Source organism: Myodes glareolus, chromosome 19, assembly GCF_982192425.1.
Source record: "Myodes glareolus chromosome 19, mMyoGla1.1, whole genome shotgun sequence".
NCBI classification, from domain to species: Eukaryota; Metazoa; Chordata; class Mammalia; order Rodentia; family Cricetidae; genus Myodes; species Myodes glareolus.
In genome coordinates this window covers 37,370,951-37,388,118 of record NC_142044.1, presented here as the reverse complement: position 1 = coordinate 37,388,118, position 17,168 = coordinate 37,370,951, and the positions used below count along the sequence as shown (strand labels likewise).

At 50.9% G+C, this 17,168-nt stretch overlaps 2 protein-coding genes across 3 annotated transcripts in view; one reads left to right on the top strand and one right to left on the bottom strand.

Annotated features, from left to right (window-relative positions):
* Nucleotides 1-515: 515 nt before the first annotated feature.
* Nucleotides 516-9,318, bottom strand: Zfp41 (ZFP41 zinc finger protein). 2 transcript variants are annotated; one of them, XM_048454441.3, is made up of 4 exons: nt 9,166-9,318; nt 6,280-7,946; nt 3,880-4,002; nt 516-2,239 (listed from the first exon to the last, which is right to left on the bottom strand). In XM_048454441.3, the coding sequence occupies exon 2, from the start codon at nt 7,771-7,773 to the stop codon at nt 7,177-7,179; it is 597 nt and encodes a 198-aa protein (XP_048310398.1). In that variant the 5' UTR covers nt 7,774-7,946; nt 9,166-9,318; the 3' UTR covers nt 516-2,239; nt 3,880-4,002; nt 6,280-7,176. The 2 variants fall into 2 exon arrangements, with proteins under 2 accessions (XP_048310398.1, XP_048310400.1); XM_048454443.3 differs by lacking the exon at nt 3,880-4,002.
* Nucleotides 9,027-17,168, top strand: part of Ly6h (lymphocyte antigen 6 family member H) — a 51,190-nt gene continuing 43,048 nt past the window's right edge. The window contains exon 1 of the mRNA XM_048454447.3: nt 9,027-9,161. The gene's annotated coding sequence lies outside the window, so the exon portion shown is untranslated. The remainder of the gene's footprint in view (nt 9,162-17,168) is intronic.

The following is a 17,168-nucleotide window of genomic DNA, read 5'->3' as shown; positions in this document are numbered from 1 at the left end:
GCCCAGCTCGGTCCCTAGCTTCTTGAGTGACAACATGGCACCGGTGCTGCCTGTTGCTGTGGTGGGGTTTGCCTGTGTACTGTGAGGTTTGGCCAAATTCTTGCCTCTACCCATTAGATCTCCACACAAAACTGTCCCCAGGCACTGTTAAGTGTCCCTTGTTGAGAACAACTGCTGTAAATGTAGAATGAATGGATGATACCCAGGGTCGCTACTACAGACAACAACTAACCAAACCCTAACCTGGCATCCTACTATCTGGGGTCAAAAAGGAAGGTGGATGTCTTGCTGCTGTAGAGCCTTCACCCTCACCCCACTGTACAGCAGGGACGACTTTTCTCAATTACACATTGTACTCTTGTGAGCTTGGTCACTGGGGCTTCCTAGGCACTCCCGAGAAACAGTTTCCAGCTAGAACCCTGGTCTCACAGCTCATTGTCCCCAGTGGAGGAAGATGGCGGCTTCTTGGAGGGCATCCCTCCACTGTGGGAACCTGATAGAGCACAGTAAGCAGGTTGGAAACACATTTACTTTTATGAGAAAATAGACATCCAGTAGCAGCAGCAACAGCATCTGCTCACAAAACCATGGCAGCTCCTGCAAGGCAATGTGGAGATCAGTGCAGGTGTCCATGGAGCAGAGGGGTCACGCACGAAGGAGGCCACCGAGTGCACAGCAAAACAAAACGTCTAGTCCAATGTGCACAACACTGACACAGCACCAAGGATGGTTTACATGAAAGGAAGAGTTAACAACTGCGACACAAACACCAGACTGGGAAGAGCATCTGCTACAACACAACGGGCTGCAGCTGCAGCCCTCAAAAAGGATTCACCACTCACTGCAGTTTAGCACAGCAGGGCGGGATATACCCTGCAAGGAGTGTATGGGGCATGAGGACACACAGGTGTCTCTGCACCAGCCAGATAGAAGATGAGGCTCCAGCATGTGGCCAAGGTGAGGTGTGGACAGGCCAGCTGGGTGCTAACAGTTCACGGGTGCCAAGAACCCTCAGAAGGTCCAGAGCCAAATGACTGCAGGCCCAGCTGCAGAGCAATGCCTCACCTAGGTGTTGGCTGGGAGCTGCCCCATGAAAGCATCAGTCCCAGGGGATTTGAGTCAGGAGAGGGCAATCTACTGTCTTCCTTGAGAAGGAACCAGGAAAAGGCAAACATTCAACTCCACAGGCACAATGTTCGGAAGGGTAGGCTGGCAGGAAGAGCCGTCTCGTGGCCTAAGGGGAAATATGGCACACAGGCTAGTCTCCTTGTCTGCACTGTGCCGGGGGTCCACACCAGAGGTGACCCTCGCCCCGCATCTTCCCTAGAAGCCACAGCGCATCTGTCCCTTGAGTCAGGGCACACAGTCTTTCTTCCTCCTCTTCAGGGCATCTTGGTGTCCTAACTCATTGGCACAGGAAATGCTTGTGTCTTGATGGCAAACTGGAATAGATCCAAAGATGAAGGAGTGGAGCCCAAGTGTGCCCTGGAACTACAGACTTCCAGGAGCTGAAGTTGCCAGCTAGAGTCAAGGCTGACCAATGGTCCTGGCCCAGTCCAGGGCTACTTCTGACTCTCCCTAGAGTGGCTCCTGATTTCTCACCTGGTTGGGAGGAGACTAAAGGAATGGATGCCAGTGGAGCTCAGAGCTCTTGGTTGCTTGTTGTCAGGCCCTGGCAGTGCTTCTGCTCCAAGTGAGGCTGAGCAGCAGCCGTGCTGTCAGAGCCTTCCTGCAGGACAAGGCCCATCGCGTGTGGCAGCCTTGCACGTCTCAGAAGTTTCTGGCTGCAGTTGAGTATGCTTCTGCAATTAGAATACCAATACATTGCTGGAGTGCTCGTCATTGCCCAGGACACAGCTCAGGACATCTAGAAGGTTCTGAACATTTAGTCTGACCCAGGTGGCTGTTCAGAGCATTTCACCGAAAGAAAGAGCTGGTGCCGGGGATTCTCCAGCCGGTTGACAGTGGGCCAGAGCTAATGGTCGCTCATGAATGATGTGATGTGGCCATCTTAACTTCAGGGTGGGAACAAGTCCAAATGTCCTGGAGTCACCCCATGGCATCCAAAAGGCCTCCCTGAGCTCATCTTTCTACAGATTTCCAGTTGCCAGTGGATTCTGTGATGACAGCCTCCCTGGTGCATGACCCCAGCGGGCATCTGCAGTGCCCTGTGGTGGAGGTAGACACTGACTCTCTTGACTTCTCTAAGTTCCTTGCCGGGGAGATCTGTACTAGCAGCCTGGGAAAAAACAAAGAACAGTTTGGGTAAATGAGAAGAGGGCAGTTCCAAATTCACTAGGAGATGGCTGACAGAAATGGGGGGGGGGGTGGTTAAGTGCAAGCTGGTCCTGCCAGCTACCCATAGAAAGCAAAGGGTGCTGAGGGGTGTGGGGCTCCAGCCATGGACCAATACCTAGTGGCACACGAGTGCACTCAGCACAAGCAGCGGGTCTGACACCCTCCTGCTTCTGCTGGGGCTGCACCCTGACCTTTTCCTGCTGGTTTGGTTGTGTGATTTTTCTCATAACTGCATCTGGGAAAAAAAGAAAAGAATGCCAACAAGGGCTGGAGAGATGGCTCAGCAGTTAAGTGGTGTGGGAGGTCCTTCTGTCTATGTGTTGATTTTATTGGTTAATGAATAAAGAAACTGCCCTGGCCTGTTGATAGGGTAGAACTTAGGTAGGTGGGGAAAACTGGACTGAATGCTGGGAGAAGGCAGGCAGCGGGAAAGAGAAATGCCATGGGTCCTACATCAGAGACAGATGTGCTGAAACCTGGTAGGTCACAACCTCACGGTGATGCATAGATTAATAGAGATGGTTTAAATTAAGATGTAAAAGTCAGCCAATAAGAAGTTAGAGCTAATAGGCCAAGCAGTGATTTAATTAATACAGTTTCTGTGTGCTTATTTCGGTTCTGGGTGGCCAGGACGAACAAGTGGCCTCCTCCTAAAGTTAAGAGCACTGGCTGCTCTTCCAGAGGTCCTGAGTTCAATTCCCAGCACCTACAAGGTGACTAACTATAACTCTAGTTCCAGAGGATCCAACGCCCTCTTCTGGCTTGAGAATACTGCATGCATGTGGTACACACATAAACATGCATGGAAACACCCAAACACAAAGATAAAGGAAATGACAAAACAATGTAAAAGTAGGCCAACACACAGGAAGGCTTGTGTGCAATAAAACCATAGGCACGAGCCAACGCCACACCTGAGATGTCTGCCTTTTTTCATTGAGACAGGGTCTAACTATGTAGCCCTGGCTATCCTGGAACTTGTTCTGTACACCAGGCTGGCCTTGAATTCAGAGATCTGCCTGCCTCTTCCTCCAGAGTGCTGAGATTAAAGGCATGTGTTAAAGGTGGGTTTCTCTGTGTAACAACCCTGGCTGTCCTGGAACTAGCTGTTGTAGACCAGGCTGGCCTCAAACTCAGGGATCCCCCTGCCTCTGCCTCCTGAGTGTTGGGATTAAAGTCATGTGCCACCACCACCACCCGCTTTAGCTGATTCTTTGGAGTTGAGCACTGTCACTCCCATTGCATGGAAGGAAACTGAGGCACAAGGTTCAGTAATATATCCAACATGGCAACATCCAGGCAAGGAGACCACCTGAAGGACTCCTGCTCTACCACCTGTTTCCCCTCGGAGACCAAGACACTGGCTTTTAACATGATTCTTTGGCTATGTTTGGACTAGGCAGCTGAGGCTGGCCTACTCTACTCAAAAACAAAATAAAACAAAAAGCATATATAAACAACTTGATTCTTCCCAAGAACTCTGGGTGAGGTATAGATAAGTGGCAGAGCATTGGCCTAGCACTCTGGACTCTGTGCTCCATCTCCAGGACCACAAAAGCAAAACAATGATGGTGAACCCACCTGTCTGCTGGAGGGATGACTGGACTCTGCCACCTAGACACTGCTGCAGGTGTCTTCCGGGGCCAACCTGAGGCGAATATGTGACTACATGGCATTCTGTGTCTGGGCCCTGTCCTATGCATCCTAAAATGGGGGAAAGACAGACATAAAAGAATTATTTGTAACCTGGTCCAGAAGCAGTCCATGTGGCCAGGTTAGGGAGCAGCTCGGTCAGAGTCAGCTCTGTTTCTCTAAGTCAATGGCTCCTTAAGCGTCCACTCAAAGCAACGCTTCACACTGCCAATGACAGGGTTATCAGAGTTCTGCACAATCAAACTGAATCGATTCAGACAAGTCAAGCACCCCTTGGGTTGTGCTGACTGATCTGGGCTATTGCAGATTCTGTGTCCACACTGTCACTCTCATGGAACATCAAACTCAGAAGGCACATTGAGCTCCCTGTCAATCATGGTTCCAGTCCAGTTCCTGCACCCAGGGATCCCAACATTCTTAGCTGGCTTTTCCTTACCTCTGAAGGACTAAGCCTATGTATGAAAAGCTCGAAGAAACCGCCTGCAAGCTCCCTGTGGCTCAAACTCTTCATTTTGCTCATTAAGAATATGGATCAGAAACCAGGTATGGAGTGCATGCCTACAAATCCCAGAATTCTGAAGGCTGAAGCAGGAGGTTCATGGTGAGTTCAAGACCAGCCTGAGCTATAGTTAGTTCTCAGCAGCCTGAGCGATACATCAAGACACTGTCACAAACAAACAAACAAAAAGGACAAACAAACCCCAAGAGAGCACTGTGCAATCTACCTTAACCAATGTTTGATGGCTTACGCCTGTCATTCCAGCATTCCAGAGGTGTATAGGCAGGGACACCAAGAGTTTGAGGTCAGTCTAGGCTACACAGTGAGAGCCAAGACAACCTGGGCTAGAGCGAGATCCTGTCTCAACAAAACAAAACAAAACAAATGGTTGGCAAACAAACCATGGCGGCACCTCACTCTGTCAAGTTTGGCTAGTACACGGCCACAACCTCATTCTGTGCCATCTATGTAAGGGCTGTGGCAACATGCGGCATAAGAGAGTTACTATGTGGCTGCACAGACAAGAACAAGCTGGGTGGTGGTGGTGGCGCATGCCTTTAAATCCCAGCACTCAGGAGGCAGAGGCAGGCGGATCTCTGTGAGTTCAAGGCCAGCCTGGTCTACAGAGGGAGTTCCAGGATAAGAACAAAATTTGGCCCTTTACATAAACTATTACCAATCCCCGACCTGGACTCATGAGGAACAACACTGTGTCCCCTGCCCAGTGGCCCTCTCGGTGAGGATGAACACACACTATTTTTGGTTTCCTGTCAATATTGAGGAAATTGTGACTCTGTACCCTCAAACCTTCACACACATCCTTAAGGACAGGGTTAGAGGTTGTGCCCAGGAAGCTGCCTTACCACCTGCTAACACCCCAGGTTTCCAATGTCCCAGAGGCATGCGGGCATCTCCTCTAAACCAGAATGTGCTTCCTGGGTGTGCTATGTATATATCTATATCTGATACCCATTTTCTCACAATTTTGCCGTACTGGATTTCCATATTAGATTAAGGCATCCTCTCCCATGGGGATCAAGTCTGGTACAATACTCCTGGGGTTGCCTGCTTGAGGAGAGTGCAGTGTGGGAAGACTCTGTCTCAGCTTGCACTTTCTGACAGTGCGCACATCATCAGCAAACCCGGCTAGGCCAGGACAGGAGGCACCAGAGACGCTAGCTTCAGCTTTCAGGAGGACAGTTAACCTGGTATAGTTGTTATTTTTCTCACTGTTGTGGTAACTTTCTGAAAAAAGCAACCTGAGGGTTTCCTTGGCTCCTGGTGTGAAGGGACACAGGCCACGATGGTACGAAGTATGACGTGGCTGGACACGGCCTGTAATTGGGAAGCACACAGATGAACCCTCAAGTTTTTAAGTCTCTTAAAGTTGGTTTCTTAAGACTTTGTGTGTGTCTCTACTGCTGTGTGCATGCGGGGTCAGAGGACAACACTGAGGAGTTGGCCCTCTGCTGCCACTTCTACATGGGTTCCAGGATTGAACTCAAACCGTCAGGCTTCTGAAGCAAGTGCCTTTACCTGCTGAGCCGTCTCTCTTCAGTTAACTCTCATGGTAACACCCTCATAGACACACGTCCCGAGTGATTCTCTATCCAGTCAGGCTAGAGTCAGATTAACTACAGCACCTGGGAAAATATTCCTGCCAGGGAACACAACTACCCTGCACTGTTTATTTTTCATGGTTTCTTTATCTGTTGACAAACCTATCTCTAGTTTTTGGCTGGGGACCCTTCTTTCAGGGCAGGGTCCTCAAAGACTACAGTTATTATTTTTTAAATGTCTGAATTTCTGCTAACTTTCCCCCAACTTACCTTCTGGTCAGCAGTCACTTTGCTGTCCTCAGAACACAGACCTCATAAAGCACCTGGGACAGAGGGCAGGCACAACCATATCACCTTGTCCTGGTGACAGGCAGGACGTGGAACTGATCTAAATGGCAGGCTGCCATGGGGCCGGGTCACTTGTTTCAGAGGGTACAGTGGTGAGAAGCCACAAGACCTAATCTACACACTCTGCCACCATGGTAGGGTGCAGGGGTCCACTGCAGCCACTCTGGGTGGATCCAGGCTCCTTGTCTATGACAGTGGCTGGGACAAGGGTACACAGTGCAGTACAGGTTCAGGCACTGGGGCTGAGCTCAGAGACTATTGGCTCAGCCAGAAGAGAGCAATTTCAGGACCACTTCAGTCAGCTGCCCAGAGATGAGCAAACTCTAGTATAGTCCAAGGGGACCTGGGTCCTCAGAGCTTGTCAGAGTGCTGCCTGCCATCCATCCACCTTAGAGTCCCTTGCCCCCAGCAGACTGCATGGGCCGGGCATCCAGAGCCAGGCGCCTTCAAGTGAACTGACAGATGTGTAGTGGATGGAGCCAGCAGAGGCCAGAGGGAGGCAGTGGCCCTAGCCTAGCAGGGTGTCACTTTAGCTATAAGTTCTTGGTGACCCAACGCTGTCCCAAAGATGCCCCTGAGTAGGATGAAGTAGTCTGGAAAATGGCTGGAGCTGCAGTAAGCCCCCAGGGAGCACCGTGTTACCACCAAGTGTAGACTCACAGGGCAGAAAGCCTCTGTGGGTTCTCACGTCTGATAGGTGAAATTTCCTTCTGATGTCAGAGACACGGCAGCCAAACAAGCCATCAGTAGCATACTGCATGAGAAACCTAGACCAACATCTGACGTTTGACAAAGATCCATAGTTGCAGGCTGCCCCTCTCAGTGCTTCTTCCTCAGATGACGTTTCCGATGCCGGATGAGGCAGGAGCTGTAGGCGAAGGTTTTTCCACATTCCTCGCAGCCGTAAGGCTTCTCTCCAGTGTGCGTTTTCTGGTGCTTCAGAAGATTGGAGCCACAGTTGAAGGCCTTCCCACACTCCCCACATTTAAAGGGCTTCTCACCAGTATGGATTCTCAGATGTTTGGTGACGTCTGAGCTGTGCCTGAAGGTCTTCCCACACTGATCACACTTAAAGGGCTTCTCTCCAGTGTGAACTCTCTGGTGGCGGATGTGGTCTGTCTTGTGTTTGAAGATTCGTCCGCATTCACCACACTCGTAGGGTTTCTTCCTCTGAAAAGGAATAAACACGGGGACGCCCTCAAAGTCATCTTTAAATGAGGCATCAAAGGCATCAAAGATATGCGCCTCATCTTCGGGACTCAGGACAGGCTGTTTGCGGGGCTTCCGGGGCCTCGCTGACCTCTTGGTTGGCTTTTTTGCCTTGGATGCTTTCTCTCCTTTGACAGTGGCCTTTGGCACCCCTGCTTCCTCCTTTGGGGCCTGGGTCTTCTTTTTCCTGCCTGCAGGCTTTTCCATTGCTGCTCCTAGGAAGTGGAAAACACCCTGGAAGCCAGGGAAGGCTGAGGGCTCCCAGACAGCTGCTGCTAGCTCTTTCTTTGTGACTTCACTCTGTCAGAAACAGCTCACCACATCTTGCTTATGCAGCTGCATTTTGGCATCCACCAGACGGAACCGATGTCCTTTTGCTTCTGGGGACAAAAGCATTGACAACAGGTCAAAGGCAGCTCTCAGGGCTGCAGTCCCTCCACTGGCCTTTCAAATGCTCATTTGATGAGCTCCTCAGACTAACGCGGACTCCCCAGGACTCCGGTCCACTTCACGGGTCCATTGTACGCTCATCTCTTTGAGTGGTGTTCTCACTGACTCAGCCACTGACCAGGAGACACTCCCTGGCCTGAGGACAAGGCTTTCACTTATCCCACAGAACTCCATATCCACCATGGACCAATGACAACTTCCCACCTCCAAAATTGAACCTTCCCCTTCCCTTCCTCACCCTCTCCACCTGCCCGCTTTGGGACTGTGCATATACCCTGCAACAGGAGGTAACTCCACTGCACACAGCCTGGTTCTGTGCCTGCAAAACTCCGGGCTGTTTTCATAAACCTCAGCAGCCAGCAAACCCCATCAACACCCCCAAAGGCTGCCCCTTGTGCTGCAGAGCCTTTCTTTATGTGAGAAAGGCTTTTCTTTAGCTCTAAACCTGCACCATCCCTTTTACCCCTGGAGGCCGGAAGGGAGTGGGCTATGCTGGAGTCCCAGCGAGCCCCTAGTCTGCCCCAAAACACAGCTGCCACTTTGGGAGCACACTGTGTTTTGTTCCAAGTATTCGACTTATGCCTGCATATCTAACCCAGCATATAAAGATCTTATCTGGATTCGGAGTTCAAGTTCAGCTAGGCATTTGCCTGCACTATCTGAACGTCAGCGTCTGAAAGTGTTTTGTGGGACAGCTCAGGAGGAGACATCTGAGAGTCCCTGTCTGACAGCCCCCAAACTCAGTACCAATTCAAACACCATCACTCCGGTGAGAGGAATCACGAGCGGGGCCCAGGTGTCTTGTGTTTGCTCACCAAGGCGCATTCTCAATGAAAACTGAAAACAGACATTAAAACCAACTGCCCCCTCCCCTCACAGGCCCGTGCACAGGGGTGGGTGCGAGTGATTCGGGCAACTTAGTTCAATGCAGCGGGTCTAACGGCTCAGGTCCATCACAGTGCTGCAGGACCTGGCGGAACTCGGAGCTCAAGTCACCCAGCAGCAAGGGGCTTCGCTAGGAAACCCGCCCCATCTTCCCCGCCTCCAGGACCTCCGCAACAACACCGAGTGGCTAGCGGCCCACGGAGAAACGACCCAGAAGCCAATCTTCGCCGGGCCGGGGACACCGAGCGCGCATGCAAAAGGTACCTTGGTGGGTGTCGAGCGAAGACGCCGTGGGCAAACAGGCGGGTGGGTGAGTAGGCGGGCGGGCGACGGTTACAATCCCCACTTGAGCCCGCCACTCCCGCCTCTCCCGCGCCTGAAGGCGCCCGCCCCTCTGGTGCCGCTCTACCTTCCCCGGCCTCTCGGTGGTGCTGCGGCGCGCTCCACAGCCCCGCCCACCGTTCTCAGCGGTCTCCGGTGCCTCTCTAGGAGTCCTTGCCGTGCTCTCAGTGGTACCGCTGCATGCCCCGTAGCCCCGCCCTCTCAATCATGTCCTCCTGGCGTCGCTCTAGGAGCCGTCGCCCGGCCTCTCTGTGGTGCTGCGCTCGGCTTCGTAGACCCGCCCACCTTCCCCAGCCCCTTCGGGACCGCTCTAGGAAACAGGGCCGCACCTCTCCGTGGTGCTGCGGCTGCGGCCTTGCGCAGAGCTTGAGGGGCTGCCAAGGAGGTGTCTACGTCTATGCAGGCTTCTGGACAGCGGGCGGCGCTTTTCTCCCGGCGTTCACCCGCGCAGAACCGTCTCCTCATATCAGGGCTCCAAGCCGTCCACGTCTTCGGGTTGTTTCTTAGTCTTCGGGCTTGTCACTTGTTCGGCTCACTGTCCATCCGCTCCAGGACGGCGGATCCCCCGTGTGCACGGCATGTGGCCGCCCTGGACCCGATTAACTCCAGTCAAAGCCTGGTTCAGGCCTCCTCCGCTCTGTCCCTGATCCCTGGCTCCTGGCCTTTATCGCCAGATACTACAATCTAGTCCCTTCCTGCGTTGTTCCCACTTTCTGGATACATTCCCCCTCACTATATTTTATCAGGTTGGCTTAGAGCTAGCAATCTGCCCCGGCCTTTCTCGAGCCCCAGGATTATAGGTGTGCCCCACAGCGCTTGGAGATGGTTGCAATTCATATCAGATACGAGAACCGATTGAGAGCTGCTGTGTGCTTGGCTGAGTCTCCCTGGGGACGCCATTTTGCATGACTGCTAAACCATATTAGGGCCTTCTATCCTGGAGAAGCCGGCATCTCAGACCTCAAGCAAACCACAGATCTATCGTCTCCCCCTCCCCCTTTCAGACTCAATTGTCAGCATGCTAGACAAATGTGATTGTCCAGTGTGCAGCTTGGGAGCTTGCCTATTATCGCCCTGAGGTCGCTGTTTAGATTCACAGGGGTGGCTGTTTATCGAAAGGTGCTTCATTCAGCCTCCTGATGGAGCTGCCTCCGCGGTTTGTGCGCCACAGCTGATTGGATCCTTTGCCCCATGAAGGCTGTGTCACAAAGTTGCTGTGAAGACCCCCGTTCTGCCCCCACTCCCGACCATGCTTAGGAATGCAGTTGCTAGGTCCTAAACTGCATACTTCCTTTAGTGAGGATCAGCCAGACTGCTTTCCAGAGAGCCTGTGTCATTTCTCATTCATTCCTACCAGCAGCACAGGGTTTCCTGCCTCATCAGCATTTGGTGAGGGGGGGTAGTAGGCATCTCCTTGTTTGCATTTCCCAGAGGGCTAGTGGTCCGTATGCCTCCTGCCACCTGCATATAGCCCCCAGTGACAAGTCTCTTAGCTATCTTCTAATGAGGTGGGTTGAGCTGGTTGTGGGTGGACTATAGATACTGTCCTTTGGTCCTGGTTTATCTGGTTCTCAGACAGGTTCCCCCACTGTGTTCTAAGTTCATTTGTGGACCAGTTTTGTTGTGGAGTGGCTACCCTCTGGAGAATTATCCTCTTCTCTTGTTGGAGGGACTCAATTGCTAGGGCCTTGGCCTGGGCTGCTCACATGGTCCAAGCTTTCCTCTAAGCCTGTGGTGTCTGCTGCTGTGAAGTCCTGGTGTCTGGCCACTGTCTTTGAGTCATCTGCACACATGTCCCCTTTGTTTAGTGACCTGAGGAGGTGCCATCTTCAGTGACATAGGGCTGGAATGTGTCTGTGTTCTGGAGAAGTCCTGATAGTGGCCATTCTCATGGGAACTTGGATACAGAGGATGTGGGTCGCTTTGGCCCTCCCCACAGCATCTGCCTACCCCCTCCCATGGGTTTTCCAGCCCCGTAAGGAGCAATAAGGCCACCTTAAATGACCACCTTCCATCCTGAGAGGCAAGGAGGCTCCAGGGAACTCAGAGTAATCAAATCTTCTGTCCCTGTCCGTGGAGCTTAACTCTTGCCTAGCACCAGGCAAAGGCAGGAGCAAGTGACCCCAAAGTGGGTATTTGTCACGAGTACACAATGTCAGAAACATAGGTGAACACATTTGTGTCTTTTCACAATGTCAGAATTTTTCTGAATAGCAAATTTACAAGCTACATTGGTCTCTTTGTTATTTGTCAAGGGGTCCTGATTTGCCTTGATAGCAACTGCGCCAAGCGCAGCTTCTTTTATTCCCATTGTAACTACTGACGTCCATTCTCTGTGAGCATACCTTAAACGGCACACAGTAGTTCTGTCTGAAACTGCAGCTGTCGTCCCTATCAACTCTTCGTCTGTCTAAAGGGTAGATTTCAAAAAGGCTGTAACAGGGTTACAGAGGCTGCTGCAGACTCCAGTGGGGCCTTAGTGGAGGAGGAGGCAGGAAGCTGCCAGAGATGCAGCATCCCTGATGTGTGAGATAACAAGCCATGTTGGCGAGCTGCTGCTAGGGACCCCGGCAGAGCCAGGTCCCAGAGTTAGAATTCAGCTGAGCTGCAGGCTGGAATGGAGCTGAGGAAGTGAGATGAGAGACCAAGACGGTGGAGGCAGTAGAGGCAAAGGGCAGAAGTGTGTCCAGATGGGCAAATGGGTGGACAGATGGAATCGACAGTCTCAGCAGTGAGGACCAACTGGGGCAGTTGGGTGTTCTTTGCTTGTTGGTTTCTCAACTCAAGTCTATATACAGGGTGGTCAAGTGACAGGTTTATGGGGGCTGTCCCCATCACACTATTGGATATCCTATCTTTCCTTTCTTTGTGTTTGTGTGAGTATGGCACATGTGTACCTTGGCGTACATATGAAGGTCAAAGGATCACTTTGAGTTGGTCTCCCTTTCTATCTTGTTGGAGACAGGCTTTCTTTGTCGTTTGTTGCTACAGATGTGAGGCTAGCTGGCCCATAAGCCTTCGGGGGTTCTCCTGTTGTCTCTCCCAACTTGCCATAGGAACACTGGGGTTATAGACATGAGCTACCACATCTGGCTGGCCACAGCTCCGGCCCTCATGTGTGTGCCACAAAAGCTATACCCACTAAACCATCTCCCTGGCCCTAGTTTTGCTTTCTATTTTATTTTCTTTCATTTTCTGGGATAGTTTCTCTGTGTAGTCCTGGCTGTCCTGGAACTCACTCCATAGACCAGGCTGGCCTTGAACTCAGAGATCCACCTGCCTCTGCCTCCTGAGTGCTGGATTAAAGGTGTGCACCACCAAGCCCAACTTTGTTTCTTAACTTAAAAAAAAAAGGTGTGTGTGTGTGTGTGCATGTGTGTGCGTTATATGAGCACATGTGTATACCCTGTGCACATGTGCAGGTCAGAGGAAGACGATATCCTAGCCTGCCATGCTCTATCTATGCCCTCGAGACAGGGTTTCTCACTGAACCTGGAGCTAGGCTGGCAGGAAGCCCTAGTGATCCTCTTGTCCTCCTCCTCCCACAGTTCTGGGGTTATGTGCAGCCTTGCTCGGCTTTTTGCTTGTGTCCTGTGGGCTTGGGCTCAGATCCTTATGTTTGCATAACAAGCAAGCACTTTAACCCTGGTCTGTCTCCTCAGTCCCAAGAGGGGCTATTTTTATAAAATTATTTACATATTTTTAATTAATTCTTTTACACCTGGGTTATTAATAAGAATTTTGGTCAAAAGAATAAGAGGATCTGAATCATTTATTCTGTCCCGGGTGGAGATGTGACATTCTATACGGCTCCAAAGAGCACAACATTGCTATCTAGCAGGGGCTTTGTGGTAAAAGCTATTGTCCTTTCCCTTCAGAGTTAATCCAAATGGCTCTGCCACTCACCTGGGCAGAAAAATGCTCTCAAGAAAGCAAATTGTTTCAGAAATGTTAAGAAAGTCGTCTAGACCCAGCAAGAGGGCTCAGCAAGTGAAGGTGCTTGCCACGGAGCCTGGTGGTCTGAGTCCAGCCATAGGATCCACACAGCAATGGGTCACGCTGCAGCAACACAGGTTTTATTGGAAAGAACCCTGTGGAGGGCAGAGCTGCAGTGCAGGAAAGCAGAGGGCCCAGCTTCTGCTTCCAAGCTGAGGTAACTACTGGGTAGGAAAAGGGAAGGAGGAAAAAGAATAAAATGTCCCCTTTTAAGCCCGCGGTGGGCTGTTGCTAGGGGTTGCTAAGGAAATAAGGCACGTGGTGAGTAAAAGAAGAGCAGGTGATTAATAAACATCCCTCATGCCCACCACCACCCACGCTGATAGGCTGGGGGCACCAAGAATCAAGAGAAACAAGTCCGTGGGAAGAAAATCACTTTAATTTCAGGAGTTGCTGCTGTTTAACAAAAATGGAGGAGCTTTCCAAAATGACATGGCTGGCAGGTCCCACTATCATATTCTCTGCTGTGGAAGAAATCTCTGGGGTGGGAGCCACCGAGGGCTCTGAGGGGCGACTAAGAGTTTCTACAAGTGAGGCGCTCAGGGTGACTGGAGGCTCCATGCTGAATCCTAACAGCAAACATTTGAGCTTTGATGGGTGCTGGGTCTGAATGTGCTTTGATTTGTGGGGACCTCCCCGAACACTGAGAGGCAATGGCGGTGGTGGTTAGATAAGGAGGTAGGACAGCACCTGTGAAAGACATCCAGCTTGTCCTAGGGTTAGGCAGCCAACCCCTCCAGAGTATATTTTCATATTTCTCCTTAACAAGAAAATATACTAGGATCAGACATGTTGCTGGGGTACACTTGCTAAGTAGCTATTTGCTGTGGATAGCTATTCCCTCTGAATTGGAACTTCCCTTCCCCAAAAGGGGAGGAAGACTTTTAAGACTCAGGCAGGAAATAAAATACTTAAGATTTACAAGGTCCTGCTCAAGGTTACAAAAGCAGTAAATAATTGTCCATGAGAGGAGACTTTTCACTAGGCCAAGCTACCTGCCAGTTGAGCGGAGAGCTCTAGAGACGCAGTGTTCGTGAGCCATCTCTATGCTGTGTTTGTGAGCCGTCTCTATGCAGCGTTTGTGAGTTGTGAGCCATCTCTATGCAGCATTTGTGAGCCGTCTCTATGCAGTGTTCGTGAGCCGTCTCTATGCAGCGTTTGTCAACTGTCTCTATGCAGTGTTTGTGAGTTGTGAGCCATCTCTATGCAGCATTTGTGAGCCGTCTCTATGCAGTGTTTGTGAGCCGTCTCTATGCAGTGTTTGTGAGCCGTCTCTATGCAGTGTTTGTGAGCCGTCTCTATGCAGCGTTTGTGAGCCGTCTCTATGCAGCGTTTGTCAACTGTCTCTATGCAGTGTTTGTGAGTTGTGAGCCATCTCTATGCAGCATTTGTGAGCCGTCTCTATGCAGTGTTTGTGAGCCGTCTCTATGCAGTGTTTGTGAGCCGTCTCTATGCAGCGTTTGTCAACTGTCTCTATGCAGTGTTTGTGAGCCATCTCTTATATCAGGAGTGGGATTTTTGGTGCCACAACTCTCTTTGAATTGAACTCAGGACCTCTGGAAGAATAGTCAGTGCTCTTAAAGCACTGAAACATCTCTCCAGCCCATATTTTTAATGCTCTTTAAAAGAAGGTTTCACTATACAGATAATAGGGTGCAGATCTGAGTGTCTTCTAGACTTAGAAAAAAACACCTCGAAGTTATAATAAGTACATTCAAATTTAAGACCAAGAATGAGAAACCAGTCCACTCCAGGTGGCAGTCCCAGGCCCAGCTGTGAGATTTTGGGGTGTCTTATGGTAGGGTAAGATGTGATGGTACTTAGCATAGTTATTCAGAGCTATTATTATATTATCCCTGAGCAGACTGTACCTGCAGGTATGCAGCTATGCACAGCTGCAGATGTCAGACTGTACCTGCGGGTATGCAGCTATGCACAGCTGCAGGTGTCAGACTGTACCTGCGGGTATGCAGCTATGCACAGCTGCAGGTGTCAGACTGTACCTGCGGGTATGCAGCTATGCACAGCTGCAGGTGTCAGACTGTACCTGCGGGTATGCAGCTATGCACAGCTGCAGGTGTCAGACTGTACCTGCGGGTATGCAGCTATGCACAGTTGCAGGTGTCAGACTGTACCTGCGGGTATGCAGCTATGCACAGTTGCAGGTGTCAGACTGTACCTGCGGGTATGCAGCTATGCACAGCTGCAGATGTCAGACTGTACCTGCGGGTATGCAGCTATGCACAGCTGCAGGTGTCAGACTGTGCCTGCGGGTATGCAGCTATGCACAGCTGCAGATGTCGGGCTCTACCTGCATGCAGATATACACAGCTGCAGATGTTCCTGGGCTTCTGCAAGTTTTCAAGCTGTACCTTGCCTGAGTATTCATCCTTGGCTCTAACTTGACAACAAGGTGCCATGTGGGATTGGAACAGAAAGGCCCAGGAAGGCTTTAAGATTTTTATAGGACAAACTGAACAAATGGTCTCAGACCTCCAGTGTTTCTTCATATTAGAAGTCACCAGCAGCTCAGAGGGCTCCATAAGAAATAGTTTGAGCAAAATAGTCCTAATAGGGTTTTGGTTTCAGTCATGGAAAAGATAGGAACTTGGTACACAGTGCTGGACAGTGACTGCAGGCTGTGTACAATGTGACAGATAGAATCCATGCTGTACCATCTCAGTGACAGCAAAGGCAGCTTATTGGATAAAAGACTAGGACGAAGGAAGGCCAAGGTCAAACCTCTTTCTGGGGTGGCACAGAAAGTAACCCTGCAAAGGTGGCACAAGGTTACAATAACTTGGTGTGGTGCTTGCAAGCTCTCCCACCAGTACCATCCAGGCTGCACTGGGATCAGTGTCTTTTCAAGCCACTGAGCGCTGCCCGGTGATTGACCCAACAGCTCCACCAGAACACTGATGACACTTCTTGTCATTCTTGGAGATGCCTGCCCCATGGATGGTGGAAGCAAGGTCACCAGCCAGGAATGGGTGTTTGCAGCCATATGATGAAATGTTTTCACCGTGTGGCTGGAGAGAAGGGGGGATGGGTAGTCCACATCTGAGTTAAGAGCGATGTGAAGGGTGCCAGCTCTGAGACTTGACCTGTGACATCACCTGCTGGCGACTGGGCTGCATGCAGTGGTCAGTGGGGAAGAGAGCTGGCAGGCTCTGGGTTGGCAGCCGTGAGGGCAGCAGATGTGCAATGGACATGTAACAGAGCTCAGCAGGAACCAGAGTCCTCAGTGCTTCCTCACACGGCAGCACACAGCCCATTGGGCCTTCCTGGAAATTAGAGATCAGATGTCTTTCCCAAAATACAAAATTCAGACCATCTGCTTTGGGTACCGCAAGAAGCTGTTCAGTTGGTTCCACTAGAGTTTGATGACTGGAGAGCCAACAAAGGCTGGAGAAGAGCTGACAGCTCCTGGAATGTTCTGCGTGCTGTTTCAACACCTGAGGTCTTCCAGTTAGAACCCTGGCAAATATATGCTACAATGGGACAAATACGCAATCTACCTGTCCCCTATGGGGCTGGGAAGTAGACATCAGAGGGTTTACGCCTGTCAGAGGGGCAAGTAAATATCCTCTCATCTGTACACGGCCATGGGCCTCTTACGAGCATCACCATGTAAACAGAGAGTGGTGATGTCACTAGCAAGGGTCTCACCCAACTCAGAGTTACCCATGGACACTGCAGAAGACCAGCAGTCATGAATGCTGCTGTGCACAGCCAGGCTGAGGAAGTTCAATGGCACATCTACCTGTCCCCGTAACCCTACAAGAGGATGGGTGTTTGAAATAGTGGGCTACTATAACTGCAGTTAAAGACTCACTGCAGAATGCACCCTAGAGGTCTGTGGAGAAGCATTCCTATAATCAAGAAGGTTATTGATTACAAATCCCAGTGGCAGGGTTGATTCACTTCCC

What these genes read in the sequence shown, in the direction of transcription:
- Zfp41 (XM_048454441.3), bottom strand. Translation starts at nt 7,773, where the DNA reads ATGGAAAAGCCTGCAGGCAGGAAAAAGAAGACCCAGGCCCCAAAGGAG.